Raw genomic sequence first — 23692 nt, forward strand, 5'->3', positions numbered from 1 at the left:
AAACTATTTTACACAATATAATTATTGTCTTAATTGATTTAAACTATTAATTTTGATGTTAATAATTAATTTGATTTCCTAATTAGTTTCTTATATATATATATATATAAATACATATTTATTATTAAATTTGTTTAATAAAATTTATTTAAACTATTTATTGATTAAGAATTATAAGTATGTTTTTAACATTATTTTTATAACTTTTTTTTAAACAATTTTTATATGACATAAATTATGTCGTTTTTAAAAAAATAAAAATAAAATTACATAAACATAACTATAATAATAATTATAATGCGCAATAATTATACAATATTTTTATATAATTTAAAATAAAATGTATTAATAATATTATTATTATTGTTATATAACCATAAATACCTAAAAATATACTATTTATACTTAACTTTCATTTAAATATATTTGTGATATTATATATATATATAATTTAATACTAATTTAATAAAAATTTTTAAAATACATTATAATTTGCTAATAAATTATCATTTAATGAATTAGTTTTTAATAAATGAAATTTTGTATTTAATGTAAATATTTTTTTTTTAGTAAAAGTAGTGATAGTAATGACGTATTTAAGTTGAAAACATATATTTATTTATTTTTTTTTTAATAAAATAAGTGCAATTAAACAATGACTAAATATAATATTTAATTAAATAATATATAATAAACTAATTTACTAAATACTATAATTTAATAATAATAAAAAAATGGCCAACAATTTCACTATTGAATCAATTGATAATATTATTATAAAACCACAAAAATTAACACCAAATGATTGGATCGAAAAGATTGATAAGTTTTATGTGTTTGACGACGAATTGGGGATTAATATGATGTTTGTTACCAAAGATGATGATCGGGTCTATGGATTGGGTGCTAATATCAACGGATCACTGGGTTTGGGACACAACCAGTGGGTGAGTGAACCACAAGAGATCATAGAGTTGTCACATAAAAAGTGTATTAAATTTATAAACGGAAGTGAATTTATAGTTTGTTTAACTCGTGATAATTGTGTGTATAGTTGTGGTAAAGATAGAAATGGACAGTTAGGTCAGGGATGTGATAGCAATAAATATAAGAAACCAATGATTATACAAATCAATGACAAAAATGATTTCATACGTGATGTGAGTTGTGGTTCATATCATACATTAGTTTTAACCGATAATAATGATATGTATGGTTGGGGTCGCAATCATTTCGGACAAATCGGTAGCCGAGACACCACTTGTGAATCAATTACTAAACCGGAAAAAATTAAATTTAATGACAATTATTGTATAAAATCTGTTCACTGTTTTGATAACTTATCGTTTGCATTGACAAGTGATGGACAAGTGTTTAGTTGGGGTCAAAATAGTAGCAATCAATTGGGACTAAATTGTTATAATCTGATAATATTTAGACCACAATTGATATGTAATCTATCAGGTATTACATCCATACAATCGGGTGCAGGAAAAACATATTTCAGTAGCGATTATAATAATAAAGTATATATTTGTGGTGAATATTACAATGAAAATAATGTGATTGATATACAAATGACACCAAAATTATTGGGTAATTGTAATGAATTTAGTGATATTCAGTCAATTAAATCCTATAAATGGAATGAAAGATCATTTATGTGTTCAATGAATGATATAATCTATCCATTGGTTAGAAACAACAAATTCAATACAAAATATAATAATTATTTTGATTATTGGGTTAATATATATCATATAACATATAAAACATATAACTCAAGTGAATTCACTGACAGTATAATTGGATTTATTGAATATACAATTCAAACAATTAAATCTGATTATAAAAGTTTAGATACTTTTTTAAAATTAGGTTTGTTTTTTAATATTTATAATATTATTATTTTGAGTTTTATTTTTATATAAATATATATATATTATAGAAACAGTTTATAACGAATATTATAGAAATTATGATGAATTGCAAGCATTGGGTTCGGGAAGCTTTGGATCGGTTTATAAATGCAAATATAAATTCAATAATAAAATATTTGCAATTAAAATAATTAAATTACCAGGTATCTATTATTTTAAATAGTTATTTATATATATAAGAAAAATATAAAAATATAATAATTATTATTTAATATATTTATAAAAAAAAATTAATTAATTTAAAAAAAACGTTACATGTTCATAATTATATATTATAATTTACTTTTTGTTTATAATTTTTTAAATAAACAATTTCTACTCATTTATTATAAATATATTAATTTTATATTAATTTTTTATTTAATAATCAAATAGAAAATAGTTTAATAAATGAAATGTATTTAAAAGAAATTGAAAAACTAACTAAAATAAAGTCACAATATTTGGTTAACGTTACCCATGTTTGGTATTATGAAAATTGTATATATATTTCAATGGATTATTGCATAATGAGTCTGAAAGAAGCCATCAAATTGAAAGCACAGGTATTTGGCAGACAATCATCAGATGAACCCATGGATTGTATGGAGTATTACATTACGTGTGAAATACTATTAGAAGTGTTAGAATGTGTCCGATATTTGCATGAATTGAATCCACCGGTCATTCATCGCGATCTCAAACCCGACAACATATTGATAGCACACGACATCCGAAACGGACGGTTCGTTAAGTTATGTGATTTGGGATTAATAACAGTTCACGAAATGGTAGCACAGAGTCATACGTCAGGTGTGGGAACTCCTAAATATATGGCACCCGAAGTCACATTTGGTCGCAAATATGACACCAAAGCTGATGTCTATAGTATTAGTTTTATTATTGAAGAGTTGTTCGATACGAATGTCAATGAGTTTGTATTAAAATTATATTTTAATTATTTATAACTAAAAATATTTCAATATTTCTATGTTTAGTTCACGCGATAAATATATATCATATGAATGGAGTGACAAATATTGTAAACTATTGAATGTTATTAAACATACGATGCAACCGGTCTATGATGACAGACCTACCTGTGCTCAGATCATTCAACAGTACAATCAATGGGCTATCGATAGCACAGTTGTTACAAATATACCAGAATTTAATGAAAAACTCCAACAAATCAAACACAAGGAATGGAAACTCCGTATAGAAAACATGGATTCAGAGCCAGAATTATGGCAATTGTTTTATACATTTGTTTGCAATAAAACTAAATATTTTAATATAACTTTTTAGATTTAACTCAATTTAAAAACTATTTTAATTATAGAGTAATATAAACTAATGATTATATAATAAGCTAATATTAAAATATTGAAAAATACATATAACTTAATATAGAAAATTGTATACATTTTTCAATTCATATAAAACTATTGACACAACATTTATTATATAATTATTGTCTTAATTTATTTAAACTATTATTTTTAATGTTAATAAATAATTTGATTTCCTAATTAGTTTCTTATATATATATATACAATATATAAATTATATATATTAATTATTATTTGCTAATTATTTGTTAATTGTGTTTTTTTAAAAAAATATATTATATGAAATTAATTATTATTACATTGATTTTATTTATATAAATATTATCTGTTTACTGTTTAAATTTATTAACTTTAAAATAATAATTATAATTATTATTTGTTGTTGTTGTTGTTGATAAAATTAATTTTATTTGTTTTAACTGAATTTTTTAATTGAAATTTTATTTTTGTTTTAAAGGATATAAATTGATATTTACATAGTTAGCTAACTAAAAAACAAAACAAAAAACAATATATTTTGATTGCAATATAAATTATTGCATGTTTAAAAAAAAATCTAATTTATGTTTTCAATTTCAAGTTATATGATTTAATTTAATATAAAACTAGTAGTAATTTCATACACACACATACAGTATATGTGATAAATGTATATTTTTGTAGATTAATGTCTAATCTAATAGTATGTATGTTAGCAAATAATTTTACCCTAAAACTCATCTTATAATATAATTTATATATATATATATATATATAGTATATATTAATGTTATGTAATATATACTGTAGTATAAGTGTTAATAAATATATATATATACACATTTGGTTTAAGAGAGATAAACAGTTAGAGAGAGAGAGAGAGAGAGAGAGAGAGAGAGAGAGAGAAAAAAAATAAATGATTATTTGAATAGTATTGTAGTATTGGATTATATATGCCTCATAGGGACAGCACATTGTGTTTCAACACTTGAAGTTAATTTTAGATAAGAAAAATATTATCATAAGATTGTAGTATTATATACTATATATACAGTACAGTATTATATATAATAAAAGTGATGTTTTGCAAACGCGATTTGTTGCCATTATTTTCATACATACAATATATACTGTATATATATAAAAATTATATCCTAGTATGTGATAATACCCATTAATAATACTAGACATCAATAGACTGAGTATTTAGTATAATATATATATATATATATATATATATATATATATATATATATTTTTTTAAAAATGAAATATCGATACATTTTATATATATATATATCATATTTATAGCACTTTTATATATCGTATACTTATATATATTTATATATATATAATTTTAACAGTAAATTGTGTGAACACACATTGCTTTCAGGAATATCTAATATAATGTATTATATAATAATTGGAAAGTTGGGTTCAACAACAAAAAAATAAAATTGAGAGATACAGTGACTGTCTATCCTAACTGTCTGAATGATTGGGAAAAGTAAGTATATATTTATATAAAAGAGCGAAAATTAGGGTCTCCTGTGGGTTCAGTCAACATTCAAAAACTATTGTTACCAAATACATCCCTGGGTTTACCCATATATTTTTACTACTACCTGATCTACTATCTAACTAACTAGTAATTGTAGTTCAACAAAAAAAACAATACAATATTAATATACATAATATTTTCATATTAGAGATTATATATTAATTGATTGAATTAAATTATCAATATATATATATATATATATATATATAATCAATATAATATAACATGTCTAGGATTGCTTATCCTATTTATTTGATCACCATTACCATGTCATGTCAAGTGCCATATACTGTACTGTAATGTTCTGTACAGTATTACACCAGCACTAGTAGTTCACCATCAAAAATGTTATTTTCATAGTGTTATTTCACTCTCTCTCTCTCACAATCACTCACACACACACACACAAACACACACATACACACACACACATACATACACACACACACACACACACACACACACACACTCACCCTCTCCACCACCGATGTCTATATCGATCGGTAGATCTAGTTTTTGAACTAACGACAGGTGTGGTTGTCTATGAAATAGTTAGGTAATAACAAAAACACACACGAATGTCATACTACTAGAGCATTGGAGAGTATGGGCATTGAAAAAAACCTAACCTAACTGTTCACTTCCAATCTAGTCTATAGAGTATATGTGTGTATATGAGAGACTGCCTGTCTGTATATGTGTGGTATAGCCTTATCGATGGGATGTACTAATACATTGCATGACTTTTTTTAGTCCAAATGTTTTCTTTTACATACAATGAATATAGCATTTAATTTTGTGTGTGTTTTACTGAAATTACTGTTTTTTTTGTAAGTGATTTGATGGACACAACTAAACAACATTACTATAGGTATTAAACGTTGTTTTCTTAACAACTATTTGTTTGTTTGTTTGTTTGATATATAATAAACTAATTTAAGTTTTTTTTTCTTTCATACAATTGATGCAATTTTTTTTTGTTGTTGCTTTCATTAGTAATATACAGTGTATATAACTGTGTGTGTGTGTGTGTGTGTGTGTGTGTGTGTGTGTGTGTGTGTGTGTGTGTGTGTGTGTGTGTGTGTGTGTGTGTGTGTGTGTGTGTGTCTAACTAACCTAACATCCCTATCTTTTACTATTACTATACAGTATATGATGTATTATAGTACTTAATAATTCACACATAATATATATATATATATATATATATACAGTATATATAGTATACCGGTGTGTGTGTGTGTATGAATATAATGAGATTTTTTATATACATTTTTTTAACGAAAAAAAATATAAGACAAAAAAAATAAGTTTTTTTATAACATTTTATACATATATATATAAAATCTCTCTAAAGATTATGTTTACTCTGTTAGCTATTGCCTGGAAAAACATCACATTCATCACACATCCCTCTCTCTCTCTCTCTCTCTCTCTCTCACTACTCCAACATCAACATCACATCCAAGTGCTCTGTGAATACTACTACTAGTATTGTACAGTAGTAGCAGTGATACCAGTGCTCTTGTTTGTCATATGAGTTAGTAGTGTGTATGTGTGTGTCTGTGTGTTTGCTATTGTAATGATCGCCAGCCCTTCAATTATGTGGTGGTGAAAAACATTAGGGGAACAACACATAGAAACAACAATTGCCAACAAAACACAGCTCAGGTATCACACATACTGTACTGTACATACAGTTTACAGACCCAACAACACTGTATGTTTGTCTGGTGTCTGGATGTATGGATGGATCGATCGACTAAAACAACTTTATCTGCATATCATTATTATTGTCATAATTTTTATTATTATTGTTTTTTTGGATTTTATTTGAAACAATTGTTATCATTACTACTACTACTTAATTGCAATACTAAAACATACGGTAAGTTTTTTTTGTTGTTGTATTAAATATATAAATATTATCAATAGTTTATAACTTTTATTATTTTTTAAAAAAATAGATTTAATTTAATAAACTTAAGTTATCTAATAGACTAACAAAAAAATATTATCATTTATTAATTTTTTTTGTATTATATCTTATATATATATAATTGAAAAATTTCTATTTAATTGACATATAAATTATATATCAGTATATGTTTATTATAGCATTATTTTTTGTACATTAAATTTATTTTTATCAAATAATTGCTATCATTTTTAGTCAGTTATGACATAAGGTATTTTTTGCTAATAAATAAATCGTTTAATTTATATATAAAAAAGATGTCATAAATATATATATATATATACTGTATATATATATATATATATATATATATATATATATATAATATATATATATCTGACATTCTTTACATTTTCTTATATAATATTAATTTAATTTATTTATAATGTTATATTAAATACATGACATATTTTGCTTTATTATTATTGAAAGTAAATATTTAATTTATTTGTTCATTTAATGTTAACCATTGAATAAATATTAAATATATATATATATTGTTGTGTCAATTATTATTATTATTATAAAACCAACGAATCAATAGTGTATCCACAAAAAATAAAATATTAGATTAAATACCGTATATAAAGGCATTATTACTTAAATTAATTATAATTATATAACTAACTGTAAATATATAACAGTTATATTATTGATTTACGTTTATTTTATTTATATTGAATAACATATAATTAAATAACAACAAAAAATACATTTAATATATATTAATATTTGATATTATAAAAAACAAATATCAATTTAATTTAGCTAGCTAAACTTTTAAAAACAATTTTTATTTATTAATAAAAAATTAAATGTATTAATAATTTATAAGACTAGCAGTTTTATAGTTATTAATATTATCTAATATTGTAGTATTTTGATGCAGTCGCGTAGTTGATCCACTAGTCTATTAGTTGTTTCTGTTGATAGTGATATTTATGGTAGTGTTGATGGTGGTAAATGAGTTGTGACACAAATATATGATTAAAGTTAATCTATTTTATTTTATTATTACAAATTAGTTTTATAACAATAATTATTAATATATAAAAAGTTATAAATAAAAATGTGTGGATAACATCAATGAGTGGATCTCTTATAATGATCCTGTATCCCATATAGGGATCTTATTAACAAATGGTTTTATACTCAATTTGGTAGTGGTTAATGGCTCCGGTACTTACCAATCAGAGGTCAGATTAATTGTTGCACTTAGTACTCCATTGGAGGACTAAGTATTGATGCAACATTGGAGGCATATTTGGAGGTCTGTAACTCATAAGCTTTTGGTGGTACAAAGTTTGCACCCATTAATTATTATTTGTTTATATCTATTCTACTCTGAAATCAAATTTGGTTTAAATCGCTACCCGGGAACTATTAGATTTATGACTTTAAATGTTTATGTTTTTCAAGTCAGATAAGCATTGATAGGGAATAAAATATAAAGCATTAGTTAAATGCAGTTGTCTCTATAGTGGACAACACATGTTATAAACAAAATAAATAGTTGTGAGAAATGTTTTTTAAGTAAAACTTATAACAATATATTGTTTAGATTTTATTTTCCCCTCATGTCTTACATCCCCCCATTTTATAATTAGCCTATGGATTAAGGGTTTTATGTTTTTAAAGACGTTTTTTTTAATTTTTTTTTTGAAAAGTATTTGACTAATTAGTGATTTGTCAGTATAAAAATAATTTATTTATAAACTACAGATATTAATTTATTTTATTTTATAATTAATGTCTAAAATATAAGCAGTACAATAATTGATAAAATAAGTAAATTACAGGATAATCTGAATTAAATGATTTTATTATTTATTATTTTATTTTAGCTAATATCTAAAAATAATATTATTAATAAAATTGTAACGCTTTTAATCTGAATTAAACGTCAAATGGGCCGTAAACTAAACTTTATGAAGCAATAAGCAATAAAATTTATTAATAAAATTAAATTTTCTATTTAAAATAAAGTTTGTAATAATACACAAAACTGTTTTAAAAATGTTTTTTTAATTAAAATAATTAATTAGCATATAAATTTATTTAGTATTACTAAATAAAAGATAATTTAAAAGATTTATAGTTAGATACAAAAATTATAACTTATTAAATATTACAAATTATGAAAAATACTGATTTGTATTAGTTTTTTTAAGTATTAGAATAATATAAAAATTAATTAAATCATTAATTTATAAAAGTAATGCATATATACTGATAAAATATGTTATAAGACTTAATTATGATGAGATTTAATTTCATATTTTTTATTAATTTTTTAATTAATTTTTTAAATAGAGATTTATTTAATTATAAATTTTAATAAAAATATTTAATGTGTAAACCAATGGTTTTTTCATTGTCTATTATTTTTTATTAATAAATGCATATTTATTATCTGAATCATTAATATTGTTTATACGATTTTTTATTATTAACTATCTTTGTATAATTTTTTTTTTAATATCTGTTATATTAAAACAATGATTATTACATTAACAATATAAAATTGTCGTTTTATTAAATTAATAACTTTAGTATTAAATGTAGTAATAATACCTAAAAAATAATTTTATTTACTGAATATAAATATTTTTTATATTAATTAAATATTTATGGTATAAAATACAATCTTAAAATAAGTATTTTTTATATAAACTAAATTTTAAATAAAAACTTAATTACAAAACTAAATTTTAAAATAAATTAACCAAGTATAAAATATAATAATAATTTTAATGCTGCAATTGTAATTTTAATGTAATTATTTATATTCACTAATATAATTTTATATACTTAATCTCTATTACTATTGTTTATATTATTTAATTAATAGTAATCATTTTTGTTGAAATATAATAATTAATATTTTAATATAATATCTTATAATTACATAACTATATTACTAAAATAATGATCATTATAATAATTATGTAATATCGCTCCTTAATTATAATCATTTATAAATTAGTTATTTCATAAATGTAATGAAAACTAAAATATTTTATTTATATACTTTAGATAAATATTTTTAAAAATTAAGTAAAAATAAATTATTAAATAAACTTAATTTTAAATAAAAATATGAGTAGAAAATTAACGTTAAAATTTATAAAGTTATAAAATATATTAATCATGTAAAAGTATTAGATTTTTAATACTATATTTGATTAGATTTTAAATGTCATTTACTTAATGACACTTATAAATTTATCTCTCTTTCGAATGTATTGAATTTATTTTGTTATCTTTGAGGTGTCCCTCAAAGGCTTAAGATCCAAGTTTTTCATAGTAATACCTATATGATGTAATGTTATGTTTTCAATGTGTTTCAAATGATTTTAATGTTTATTTCGGCTATTTGATGTATTGCGGGTCAGTTTTGTTACCCGAATGTTTATCATACCATTCAATATGATCCAATAGTGTGGTCATTGTTGTTTACGGCTTATAACTTGAATAAACCTTTAAATGCCAATAATTTGAGGTTTTATCAAAATTTATATCTTAACAATTATATACTATCTAATATTACAAACTATAAGGGGAACGGGTATATCAGCTATATTTATTTCATTTAATTATTTGCAAACGGGACAATAGTCGCCGTTTATTTTAATTTTATGGATTATAAAGAAAATACATGTTCTTAAAATAAAACTAGAAATTTTGTATTAATATTATAATTAATTCGTCGTTGACCCGTCGGTCACCTTCGGAACAATTATAACTCAGATTAAATGGCATCTGTTGAGACATGAATGGTGCTATGACTATTTTTTATTTAGCCGGCATATTTAGTTTTTATTTAAAAACATTTATTATTATTTATTATTATGGCCATAATTTTATTATATTAAAAGTATTTTTGCTTCAGATGTATGAATGAATGAGCTCATTGTATTTTTGTGTGATATCATGTATGTAGATATGTCTGATGAGACATATCCCTTCCAGTGAAGTGCCGGGAGGTATTAAACTTTGGATTCATGGCTAGTAGATCTCGTAAGATCTACATTGCCAGTACATTCAATGAGATTTTGCGAACATTATAAAGTCTATATATTGATATGATTTTCAATTCAGTATTTAATTAAATTGAATCTATATGTTTGCATTGTAACTAAATTAGTATTAGTTATATAGTTATATATAAGATATATTAATAAATATTTTAATTGACAATTGAGAAATTAATTTTAAGTAATTAGGTTTTTATGAGTATTTATAAAAATTGAATGATTTATTTTAATAAATAAATGAATTTTGACACTTTAAATATTGGAGACTTGTTTTAGCTCTTAATTAAATTTACAGTTATTTAACTGTTATTTTTAAATGTTTGATTGCCTTTGTTTTGGCTGTATTGTATCAATATTTAAAATAAAATTTTTGTGTCGGCGCTTAGCCTTATTTGATTTATTGTTAATTTTAGTTTTGAAAGTTTTTCAAATTATTTTTTTTTGAAAATTTTGTAATAACAAAAATTTATATAAATCTTTATGTTTAACGGCGACAAAGCTGTCTGCCTTTTGCGAGTGCACTGATAAAATCAAAAGTGGTATCATTTGAATTAAGTGAGACCTGCGAGTGCACCATTTCTGCGCTTAGACTTATACCTATTTTATTGTCATATTTTATATCACATTTATATAAGTAAACCCGAAGCGGTATCTAATTAAACCTTGATTTCAGAGTTGGTTTGATTATAGTTTTTTATATATTAGTTTAAGGTATCATCTATAAGATAATTATCTAGCATAACAGACCTTTTTGAATCTGACCAATGATTATGTAAGAAATAACATACCTTTTGAGCCAGTTCTCGATGGATCCTCGAGTGGTGTCCTTTGAATGATTGGATCGTCGGACGGTTGATCTTTGATGATAAAGATATAGTTGGTTGATCGTCAACAGACGGCTCACTAATGATGCTGTCGTCTGTAAATGTTGACGGTTCCTTTTAATTTGGGTCCAACGCTGGTGATGCTGGTCCTCTTGCACTCGTTGTCCTTTGAGAGTTACCAATATTTGCTAGTTTGTTGTTTGCTATGCTACGAAGTATATGTGTTTTACTTTGCAAGTCGTCGGCGTCCACGGTTGAATAATTGTTGGGACATCAATGTTAATTATCACTGATAAGAGTCACAAAGTCATAGGTATTGTTGAAGCATTGTATCGGTAAAATATTACTGTTGATTATTTGCACAGTACTGGTACCAACACTATCAGTGGCAGTCACAATCACTATAAAGTTGATTTGCAGCACTTGAAGATAGTTTTATCTATCAGTTGATCGGCTGATGCTGTGGTCACTTATCCTGCCGACTTATAAGACTAGCAGTTTTATAGTTATTAATATTATCTAATATTGTAGTATTTTGATGCAGTCGCGTAGTTGATCCACTAGTCTATTAGTTGTTTCTGTTGATAGTGATATTTATGGTAGTGTTGATGGTGGTAAATGAGTTGTGACACAAATATATGATTAAAGTTAATCTATTTTATTTTATTATTACAAATTAGTTTTATAACAATAATTATTAATATATAAAAAGTTATAAATAAAAATGTGTGGATAACATCAATGAGTGGATCTCTTATAATGATCCTGTATCCCATATAGGGATCTTATTAACAAATGGTTTTATACTCAATTTGGTAGTGGTTAATGGCTCCGGTACTTACCAATCAGAGGTCAGATTAATTGTTGCACTTAGTACTCCATTGGAGGACTAAGTATTGATGCAACATTGGAGGCATATTTGGAGGTCTGTAACTCATAAGCTTTTGGTGGTACAAAGTTTGCACCCATTAATTATTATTTGTTTATATCTATTCTACTCTGAAATCAAATTTGGTTTAAATCGCTACCCGGGAACTATTAGATTTATGACTTTAAATGTTTATGTTTTTCAAGTCAGATAAGCATTGATAGGGAATAAAATATAAAGCATTAGTTAAATGCAGTTGTCTCTATAGTGGACAACACATGTTATAAACAAAATAAATAGTTGTGAGAAATGTTTTTTAAGTAAAACTTATAACAATATATTGTTTAGATTTTATTTTCCCCTCATGTCTTACATCCCCCCATTTTATAATTAGCCTATGGATTAAGGGTTTTATGTTTTTAAAGACGTTTTTTTTAATTTTTTTTTTGAAAAGTATTTGACTAATTAGTGATTTGTCAGTATAAAAATAATTTATTTATAAACTACAGATATTAATTTATTTTATTTTATAATTAATGTCTAAAATATAAGCAGTACAATAATTGATAAAATAAGTAAATTACAGGATAATCTGAATTAAATGATTTTATTATTTATTATTTTATTTTAGCTAATATCTAAAAATAATATTATTAATAAAATTGTAACGCTTTTAATCTGAATTAAACGTCAAATGGGCCGTAAACTAAACTTTATGAAGCAATAAGCAATAAAATTTATTAATAAAATTAAATTTTCTATTTAAAATAAAGTTTGTAATAATACACAAAACTGTTTTAAAAATGTTTTTTTAATTAAAATAATTAATTAGCATATAAATTTATTTAGTATTACTAAATAAAAGATAATTTAAAAGATTTATAGTTAGATACAAAAATTATAACTTATTAAATATTACAAATTATGAAAAATACTGATTTGTATTAGTTTTTTTAAGTATTAGAATAATATAAAAATTAATTAAATCATTAATTTATAAAAGTAATGCATATATACTGATAAAATATGTTATAAGACTTAATTATGATGAGATTTAATTTCATATTTTTTATTAATTTTTTAATTAATTTTTTAAATAGAGATTTATTTAATTATAAATTTTAATAAAAATATTTAATGTGTAAACCAATGGTTTTTTCATTGTCTATTATTTTTTATTAATAAATGCATATTTATTATCTGAATCATTAATATTGTTTATACGATTTTTTATTATTAACTATCTTTGTATAATTTTTTTAATATCTGTTATATTAAAACAATGATTATTACATTAACAATATAAAATTGTCGTTTTATTAAATTAATAACTTTAGTATTAAATGTAGTAATAATACCTAAAAAATAATTTTATTTACTGAATATAAATATTTTTTATATTAATTAAATATTTATGGTATAAAATACAATCTTAAAATAAGTATTTTTTATATAAACTAAATTTTAAATAAAAACTTAATTACAAAACTAAATTTTAAAATAAATTAACCAAGTATAAAATATAATAATAATTTTAATGCTGCAATTGTAATTTTAATGTAATTATTTATATTCACTAATATAATTTTATATACTTAATCTCTATTACTATTGTTTATATTATTTAATTAATAGTAATCATTTTTGTTGAAATATAATAATTAATATTTTAATATAATATCTTATAATTACATAACTATATTACTAAAATAATGATCATTATAATAATTATGTAATATCGCTCCTTAATTATAATCATTTATAAATTAGTTATTTCATAAATGTAATGAAAACTAAAATATTTTATTTATATACTTTAGATAAATATTTTTAAAAATTAAGTAAAAATAAATTATTAAATAAACTTAATTTTAAATAAAAATATGAGTAGAAAATTAACGTTAAAATTTATAAAGTTATAAAATATATTAATCATGTAAAAGTATTAGATTTTTAATACTATATTTGATTAGATTTTAAATGTCATTTACTTAATGACACTTATAAATTTATCTCTCTTTCGAATGTATTGAATTTATTTTGTTATCTTTGAGGTGTCCCTCAAAGGCTTAAGATCCAAGTTTTTCATAGTAATACCTATATGATGTAATGTTATGTTTTCAATGTGTTTCAAATGATTTTAATGTTTATTTCGGCTATTTGATGTATTGCGGGTCAGTTTTGTTACCCGAATGTTTATCATACCATTCAATATGATCCAATAGTGTGGTCATTGTTGTTTACGGCTTATAACTTGAATAAACCTTTAAATGCCAATAATTTGAGGTTTTATCAAAATTTATATCTTAACAATTATATACTATCTAATATTACAAACTATAAGGGGAACGGGTATATCAGCTATATTTATTTCATTTAATTATTTGCAAACGGGACAATAGTCGCCGTTTATTTTAATTTTATGGATTATAAAGAAAATACATGTTCTTAAAATAAAACTAGAAATTTTGTATTAATATTATAATTAATTCGTCGTTGACCCGTCGGTCACCTTCGGAACAATTATAACTCAGATTAAATGGCATCTGTTGAGACATGAATGGTGCTATGACTATTTTTTATTTAGCCGGCATATTTAGTTTTTATTTAAAAACATTTATTATTATTTATTATTATGGCCATAATTTTATTATATTAAAAGTATTTTTGCTTCAGATGTATGAATGAATGAGCTCATTGTATTTTTGTGTGATATCATGTATGTAGATATGTCTGATGAGACATATCCCTTCCAGTGAAGTGCCGGGAGGTATTAAACTTTGGATTCATGGCTAGTAGATCTCGTAAGATCTACATTGCCAGTACATTCAATGAGATTTTGCGAACATTATAAAGTCTATATATTGATATGATTTTCAATTCAGTATTTAATTAAATTGAATCTATATGTTTGCATTGTAACTAAATTAGTATTAGTTATATAGTTATATATAAGATATATTAATAAATATTTTAATTGACAATTGAGAAATTAATTTTAAGTAATTAGGTTTTTATGAGTATTTATAAAAATTGAATGATTTATTTTAATAAATAAATGAATTTTGACACTTTAAATATTGGAGACTTGTTTTAGCTCTTAATTAAATTTACAGTTATTTAACTGTTATTTTTAAATGTTTGATTGCCTTTGTTTTGGCTGTATTGTATCAATATTTAAAATTTTTGTGTCGGCGCTTAGCCTTATTTGATTTATTGTTAATTTTAGTTTTGAAAGTTTTTCAAATTATTTTTTTTTGAAAATTTTGTAATAACAAAAATTTATATAAATCTTTATGTTTAACGGCGACAAAGCTGTCTGCCTTTTGCGAGTGCACTGATAAAATCAAAAGTGGTATCATTTGAATTAAGTGAGACCTGCGAGTGCACCATTTCTGCGCTTAGACTTATACCTATTTTATTGTCATATTTTATATCACATTTATATAAGTAAACCCGAAGCGGTATCTAATTAAACCTTGATTTCAGAGTTGGTTTGATTATAGTTTTTTATATATTAGTTTAAGGTATCATCTATAAGATAATTATCTAGCATAACAGACCTTTTTGAATCTGACCAATGATTATGTAAGAAATAACATACCTTTTGAGCCAGTTCTCGATGGATCCTCGAGTGGTGTCCTTTGAATGATTGGATCGTCGGACGGTTGATCTTTGATGATAAAGATATAGTTGGTTGATCGTCAACAGACGGCTCACTAATGATGCTGTCGTCTGTAAATGTTGACGGTTCCTTTTAATTTGGGTCCAACGCTGGTGATGCTGGTCCTCTTGCACTCGTTGTCCTTTGAGAGTTACCAATATTTGCTAGTTTGTTGTTTGCTATGCTACGAAGTATATGTGTTTTACTTTGCAAGTCGTCGGCGTCCACGGTTGAATAATTGTTGGGACATCAATGTTAATTATCACTGATAAGAGTCACAAAGTCATAGGTATTGTTGAAGCATTGTATCGGTAAAATATTACTGTTGATTATTTGCACAGTACTGGTACCAACACTATCAGTGGCAGTCACAATCACTATAAAGTTGATTTGCAGCACTTGAAGATAGTTTTATCTATCAGTTGATCGGCTGATGCTGTGGTCACTTATCCTGCCGACTTATAAGACTAGCAGTTTTATAGTTATTAATATTATCTAATATTGTAGTATTTTGATGCAGTCGCGTAGTTGATCCACTAGTCTATTAGTTGTTTCTGTTGATAGTGATATTTATGGTAGTGTTGATGGTGGTAAATGAGTTGTGACACAAATATATGATTAAAGTTAATCTATTTTATTTTATTATTACAAATTAGTTTTATAACAATAATTATTAATATATAAAAAGTTATAAATAAAAATGTGTGGATAACATCAATGAGTGGATCTCTTATAATGATCCTGTATCCCATATAGGGATCTTATTAACAAATGGTTTTATACTCAATTTGGTAGTGGTTAATGGCTCCGGTACTTACCAATCAGAGGTCAGATTAATTGTTGCACTTAGTACTCCATTGGAGGACTAAGTATTGATGCAACATTGGAGGCATATTTGGAGGTCTGTAACTCATAAGCTTTTGGTGGTACAAAGTTTGCACCCATTAATTATTATTTGTTTATATCTATTCTACTCTGAAATCAAATTTGGTTTAAATCGCTACCCGGGAACTATTAGATTTATGACTTTAAATGTTTATGTTTTTCAAGTCAGATAAGCATTGATAGGGAATAAAATATAAAGCATTAGTTAAATGCAGTTGTCTCTATAGTGGACAACACATGTTATAAACAAAATAAATAGTTGTGAGAAATGTTTTTTAAGTAAAACTTATAACAATATATTGTTTAGATTTTATTTTCCCCTCATGTCTTACAAATTTTATTTAAGTTTAAAAATATAATAAAATTAATTTATATAATGTTAAAACTATCAAATTTTGATTTATACATTAAAAATACAGTACTAAAAAAAAGATCATCAATTATATTGTATTAGCTTTTATTATAAATCAAAAAATATATATATTTATTGGCAAAATCATTGTTACAAACAATGATTTATGATTTCTATAATAATAATTCAAATATAACTTTTTTTATATATAGATTTCTAAAAATCTTATATAATATTTTATTATTATTATTATTATTATTATTATTAGCAACTAATATAAAATTAAAATAATAATTTATATGCAATATTCTCGAAAAAAAATTAAGTTTATTAAACTTAGGGTTAAAAAAGTTATTATTTAAATATATATAGTATATTTTTATATGACAACGTATGCAAATTATTATTATTTTTTGACATTAATATACATATATTATCATAAAATTATGAGTTTTTTTCTCTCTCTCTCTATTATATTATACACACAAAATTATTATCATTTATATAACAATAATATAAAAATTATTATTATTATTATATATAAGATTTTTTGACTAATTTAATTATTAAGGGATAGAATTCCGGGAATATTTTTTTTATCATTATTATTATTGTATTTATAAATTACATTTACATTTTTTTTGTATAGAAAAAAATTATATAACATAATATATATATTAATATATTATATTTGAAACATACAGCTAAAACAACAGTACACATAGATATGGTAACTGAGCCGTCAATCTATCCATGTTTGGACACGTATGACATACTGATGACCACTGCCAACATATCGGATGAAAAATTCAAACGAGTCATACGTGTCTATACTAAACCCCTGCTACTAAACAATCAGACAGCGGACAGTCGTTTTTTGATGTCGACACCAACAACAACAACTACAGTCAAACTAATGAATTATGTGCGCGAATTCAGACTACCGTTAAATAATTTTCTGAAAATTGACTGCCATTTCTTTGATGCCAATTACCGGTCCTATTGTTTCGTATTTGTTGCCATATCCAGGACTACCGGTGCCGTACTAATCAATGGTAGGCCACACTGTAGACCGACAACCAGACAGTTGATAGCAGTCACGACAACAGCCAAACCAACCGACATGAGAGGGTTCAGTGATAATACAATCAATATGTTTGATGACATACGACCCGCTGGTCCGGCCTTTAAGTTCAATACCGACAACAATAATAATAATAACTACGAAACTACTAAATCTAGAGATAATAATCGTAATAATAATAATATTTTTGGCAATAGTAGGCGTGTGAGTACTGACTATAATAATAATCATAATAGAGATAATAAATATGACAACTATTTTGATGATGAAAATCAGCAACAAATTAATATAATGAATGTTAACTGTAAATGTATGGATAGCTATAAAATTGATTTATCAAATGTGTCAACAATTTTATTAAATTTAAATATATTAATGTGTAGTAATAAAAAAACTAATAGTGTTTTAAATAATAATAATAATATAGATTTAAATAATATTAATGATAATTCATTGCATTCAGTATATCATCGAAAGTTCACTAAATTAATTGATAATAAATTTTGGGAAAGATTTGGGAGAAAAAAGCGAAAAAATAATTATCATAATAATTATAATAATAATAAAAATAATAATAAATATTTGTTACAACAGCTAATTAGTGATGACATTACTGATGATGATTATGACAGCACCGGTACCGACACCCAGACTAGTCGTAACAGTGATTATCATTATTTATCGGCTCCGGTATCGCAAACAATTTGTTTACTCAATTTTACTGGTAGTGATGGTGACTTGTATCAGATGAAAGTGCAATCGGAGAACTGGCATAACCGGCCAGTGATTTATGTACAATCATTATTCAGACATCACATACCGGTGCTAGTAGTCAGAGAGGGTCGACTGGCTATCGATCCACAGCTAGACATACAAAACAAATCGCGTATACATTCCCTAAGATCCCGATTCTTGCGTATCGAGAGCTCGTATGCACAGAATCTAACCCTACGACTAGTCCTATTGAAAGCCAATAATAATGAAAATAATAATAAAGTAATCAATGATTTGAATGAATCGTTCAATGATTTTCTATCGACACTAACACCCATACACTTGACATCAATAGCACTCATCATAGTTATTGTCCTATCGTTTGTGGCACTCATTGTAATCACATTGACAAGTACTAGCAAGCGCACAGTTACCGTCAAAATCATATCGCCCAGTGATGATGATAATGATGGGGATGGGGAGGAGGAGGAGGATGGGGTCGACCAACAAACCGGTACCACAACATGTGTCGATTCCGTGGCTACCGGTGCCGTAACCAACACCACTAACACTACCAACAACAACAACAATACTGATTGTATGTCACACTTTTCACTGGCAGATGACAACCAGTCAATGGAAATGGATTACTATGACATACACTTACCATTTGTTGTCAACAACGGACCCAACAAACCTCAAGCATCGTCGACATCACTGTCACTATCAGAGACCAGTGCTGTAGTAGTATTTGATTGAGTGATTGATAGTTGAAAAATATTTTTTGTTTTTATATTTATTAAATAAAGTGTGAATTTTTTTTATATAAGGGATATATAAAGTGTAAATTTTTCATCAGTCAAATTGAATGCATAATTGAAAATATTTTATTATTTTTTTAAATACCTTATTGAATAAAAAGCTCTCCTCTCTCTCTCTCTCTCTCTCTCTCTCTCTCTCTCTCTCTCTCTCTCTCTCTCATTCATTCATTCATTCATTCATTCATACAATCAATGAAAATAATTATAATAGTATTTAACACTTCAATGAATTTCAAGTGAATTTTTTTTTCAACTCTCAATAGTATTATATAGTATATGATTTAAACCTATATATATAAAAATAATTTACATTTGAAATTGCATTTACAGTATAATAAATATATATATAATATATGTATATATATATATATATATATATATATATATATATATATATATATATATATATATATATATGTCTATAAATTACAGCAGCCTTTACTTTCACTCACTCACTCCCAGTCAAAAACATATCATTTATTTAAAGTGATTAAAATTGAAAATAAATTGAAAATAATTCATTTAAATAATAGCTAAATAATTTTTTTTTAATGTTAAGTTTATATTTATTTAAATGAGACCAACAATAATAATAAACATCATATCATAAATCAAATACTGTAAGTCTAAGTGTATGGTGCAAGTGATAGCTTACTATTATTATTATTATTATTATTATTATTATTATTATTATTATTATTATTATTATTATTATTATTATTATTATTATTATTATTATTATTATTATTATTATTATTATTATTATTATTATTATTATTATTATTTATAAATATATACAGAATATATTATACATTTTGTTAGACCATATGTTTTATTATTATATATTTTTAGTATAATTAGTAATAATAATAATATGAAAATATTGCCAAAAAGTATTGGTTTTATTTAAATAATACAAAAATAAATTCAATATAAAACATAAATAATTTTTTTTGTTGAGAGAGAGTGATGTATATAAAGTTTAACATTCAGACAATGAAAATAATTCAAAAATAAATATTAATTGCCAAAACAAAATTACTATAATATTCACTAAACATAATAATAACTATAAAAAAGTAAAAAAATACAGTTATTTTTGCAGGAATTTATATATATATATATATATATGAATAATATTGAAAATAATAAAAATTTATATATATATTGTCAGCAAAAATTATTTCGTTTAACTAACATATCTATCACTCGATAAATAGATTTGTTTTATATTATAATTAACTTTTAGTATAATAAATATATAATAATAAGCTATTTGTATGCAACCAAACAATTTTTTTTTGTTAGGGACATACTGTATATGCTGTATATAAAGCAAAAGTAAAGTGTTAGCCGACAAAAAATAAAGTAAAAATAAAATCAATTTCACTAAATATTATATGAATATACAATATATTCACCAAAAAAAAAAAAAAAAAAAAAAAAATGCCGAAACAAACGTGTTGTGTTGTGAATATCAAATCAAACATTTTTGGATTATTTAGTATATATATATATATATATATATATAATACTATGTATATAAAAAAATTTTTGTATATAATATATTATTAATTAATATATTAATTATGTTGAAGACTAATGCAATGTTTGTTAGTGAAAATCAAGATTTTTTAATGTATATATACATGTATATTCAATATAATGTATTTATTTGTATAATAAAAAAATGCTTTTAAATGTACTTTAAACTAAATAATTGAATAAATAAATAAATAAAAAATATTTAATTTATTTTTAACTTTATATTATTAACGACAATTATTTTCCTAAAATTTTTTCATTTATCAATTAATTATTGAATATAAGCTATATAAATATAATATTTTATAAATATAAATATATATATATATTTAAAAATGGCAAAACAATTTTCACATAAAATAATAGTAATAATAATAAAAGTATTGTAAAAATTAATTTATTTAGTGTCTCTATCATTAAGTGTGTAAAATAAATATTATAAAACAATATATACAGTATATATATTATTTATTATAATTATACAGAAAATTCTCAGTATTATTATTTTTTTTTATTATTTGCATTAAAACAAATGTGAGGTAAAAACAATATATATATAGTATATATATATTATATAAAGTATTTGTGTATTGATTTTCATTAAAGGTTTTGCTAACATAACATAAAAGTAATAAATTTTAGTTAATTTAAGTAAACGCTATGTTATTATACAGTATATAATATTATTAAATGTTTGGTTATATTTATGTTTGCCATATATATATAATAAAAGACAACAACAAAAACAATTTACTAAAACCTTATAATATTATAAATAAGAAACTAATATATAGTTTAATACTTAATTCATGTTAAAAATATCATTATATATTATTATAAATATATATATAATATTTGTTTAATATTAATATAAAAAAAATATAATAATAATTTTTCTATAGCTTAAGTATACTTATATTTTTTTGATGAACCAATTAGTTTTACATTTATATATATATAAAATTTATTTTTTACTAAATTTAACTTTTTTTGATAACTTTTCTAATAGATTATTTATTTTAAATTTTTTTTTGTTGAAGAAAAACAATTTAATGAACACAACAAATATATAAAACCTTTATTTTTTGAAAATACTGTATAAATTAAATATTCAAATATATATATATATATTATTGATAAAAATATTTTACACTTATAGTAGAGATTAAACTGTATATCAAAATGTTTTTTGAAGTAAAGAGATTTAAAATTCAATTTGTTTTCCCAATTTTTTTGGGTGAGATTTTTAAAAAATAAAATTATTATTATTATTATATTATATAAAAACATTACTTTAAAGTGTTATACTGTACTTTAATATACTATATATATATATTTTTTGAATGATACTTATAAAAGTAAAGTAAGTGACATAACATATGATATACACAATAAAAAACTTTTTTTTCAAATTTTATTTTAAACATAATATTTGTTATACAATACCTCTCCTCGTCTTTATTGTTATTATTATTATTTTTTCTTTAAAATTATTGTATTTTATATATATATATATATACTGTATATTAGTGTATATTTCTTGTTATTATTGTTGGTTATATTTATATAGATATTGATTTTCAACAACAATAACTATAACTAATAAAAAAAATAATATATTGATTTCAAACAACAAGACCAACACAAAGATAATAAAATAATAATAATAACTGATATTAGTTTACTTTATTTTTTAATAATAATAATAAAATTATATCATTTATTTTCAAAATAAAAAAAAATTACAGTACAATAGTAATGTAGTATAAATTTTCAATTATTATTTAATGATATTTGATTTTAAAAATTAATATATTATTTACCTTTACTATAGTCGACAAACTTTTTTTTATACGTTTAGAAAATAGTTTTTCACCAAAAAAAAAACAAAAATTAATATTTAACGATACCTTAACTATAAATTATTTTTTTTATTTAGTTATTTATTTACCGGTATTTAGGAGAGAGAGAGAGAGAGAGAGAGAGAGAGAAAGAGAGAGAGAAAAAGAGAGAAAGAGAGAAAGAGAGAGAGAGAGAGAGAGAGAGAGAGAGAGAAAGAGAGAGACCTACAGCTTAATCGATAGTTAGGATATTATATATATATATATA

The 23692-nt window shown here is 23.0% G+C and overlaps 2 protein-coding genes across 2 annotated transcripts; both read left to right on the forward strand.

Annotated features, from left to right (window-relative positions):
- The first annotated feature begins 734 nt into the window (after positions 1-734).
- Positions 735-1819, forward strand: LOC128966166 (RCC1 and BTB domain-containing protein 2-like). The gene is made up of 2 exons (XM_054312980.1): positions 735-1694; positions 1802-1819. The coding sequence occupies exons 1-2, from the start codon at positions 735-737 to the stop codon at positions 1817-1819; spliced, it is 978 nt and encodes a 325-aa protein (XP_054168955.1).
- A 532-nt stretch (positions 1820-2351) lies between these two features.
- On the forward strand, positions 2352-7960 carry LOC128966167 (dual specificity protein kinase shkC-like). The gene is made up of 3 exons (XM_054312981.1): positions 2352-2853; positions 2918-3169; positions 7915-7960. The coding sequence occupies exons 1-3, from the start codon at positions 2435-2437 to the stop codon at positions 7958-7960; spliced, it is 717 nt and encodes a 238-aa protein (XP_054168956.1). The 5' UTR covers positions 2352-2434.
- The last annotated feature ends 15732 nt before the right edge of the window (positions 7961-23692 follow it).

Source organism: Oppia nitens, unplaced genomic scaffold (genome assembly GCF_028296485.1).
Source record: "Oppia nitens isolate AA-2021 unplaced genomic scaffold, nextdenovo-longstitch-racon4-pilon3 scaffold19_pilon_pilon_pilon, whole genome shotgun sequence".
NCBI classification, from domain to species: domain Eukaryota; kingdom Metazoa; phylum Arthropoda; class Arachnida; order Sarcoptiformes; family Oppiidae; genus Oppia; species Oppia nitens.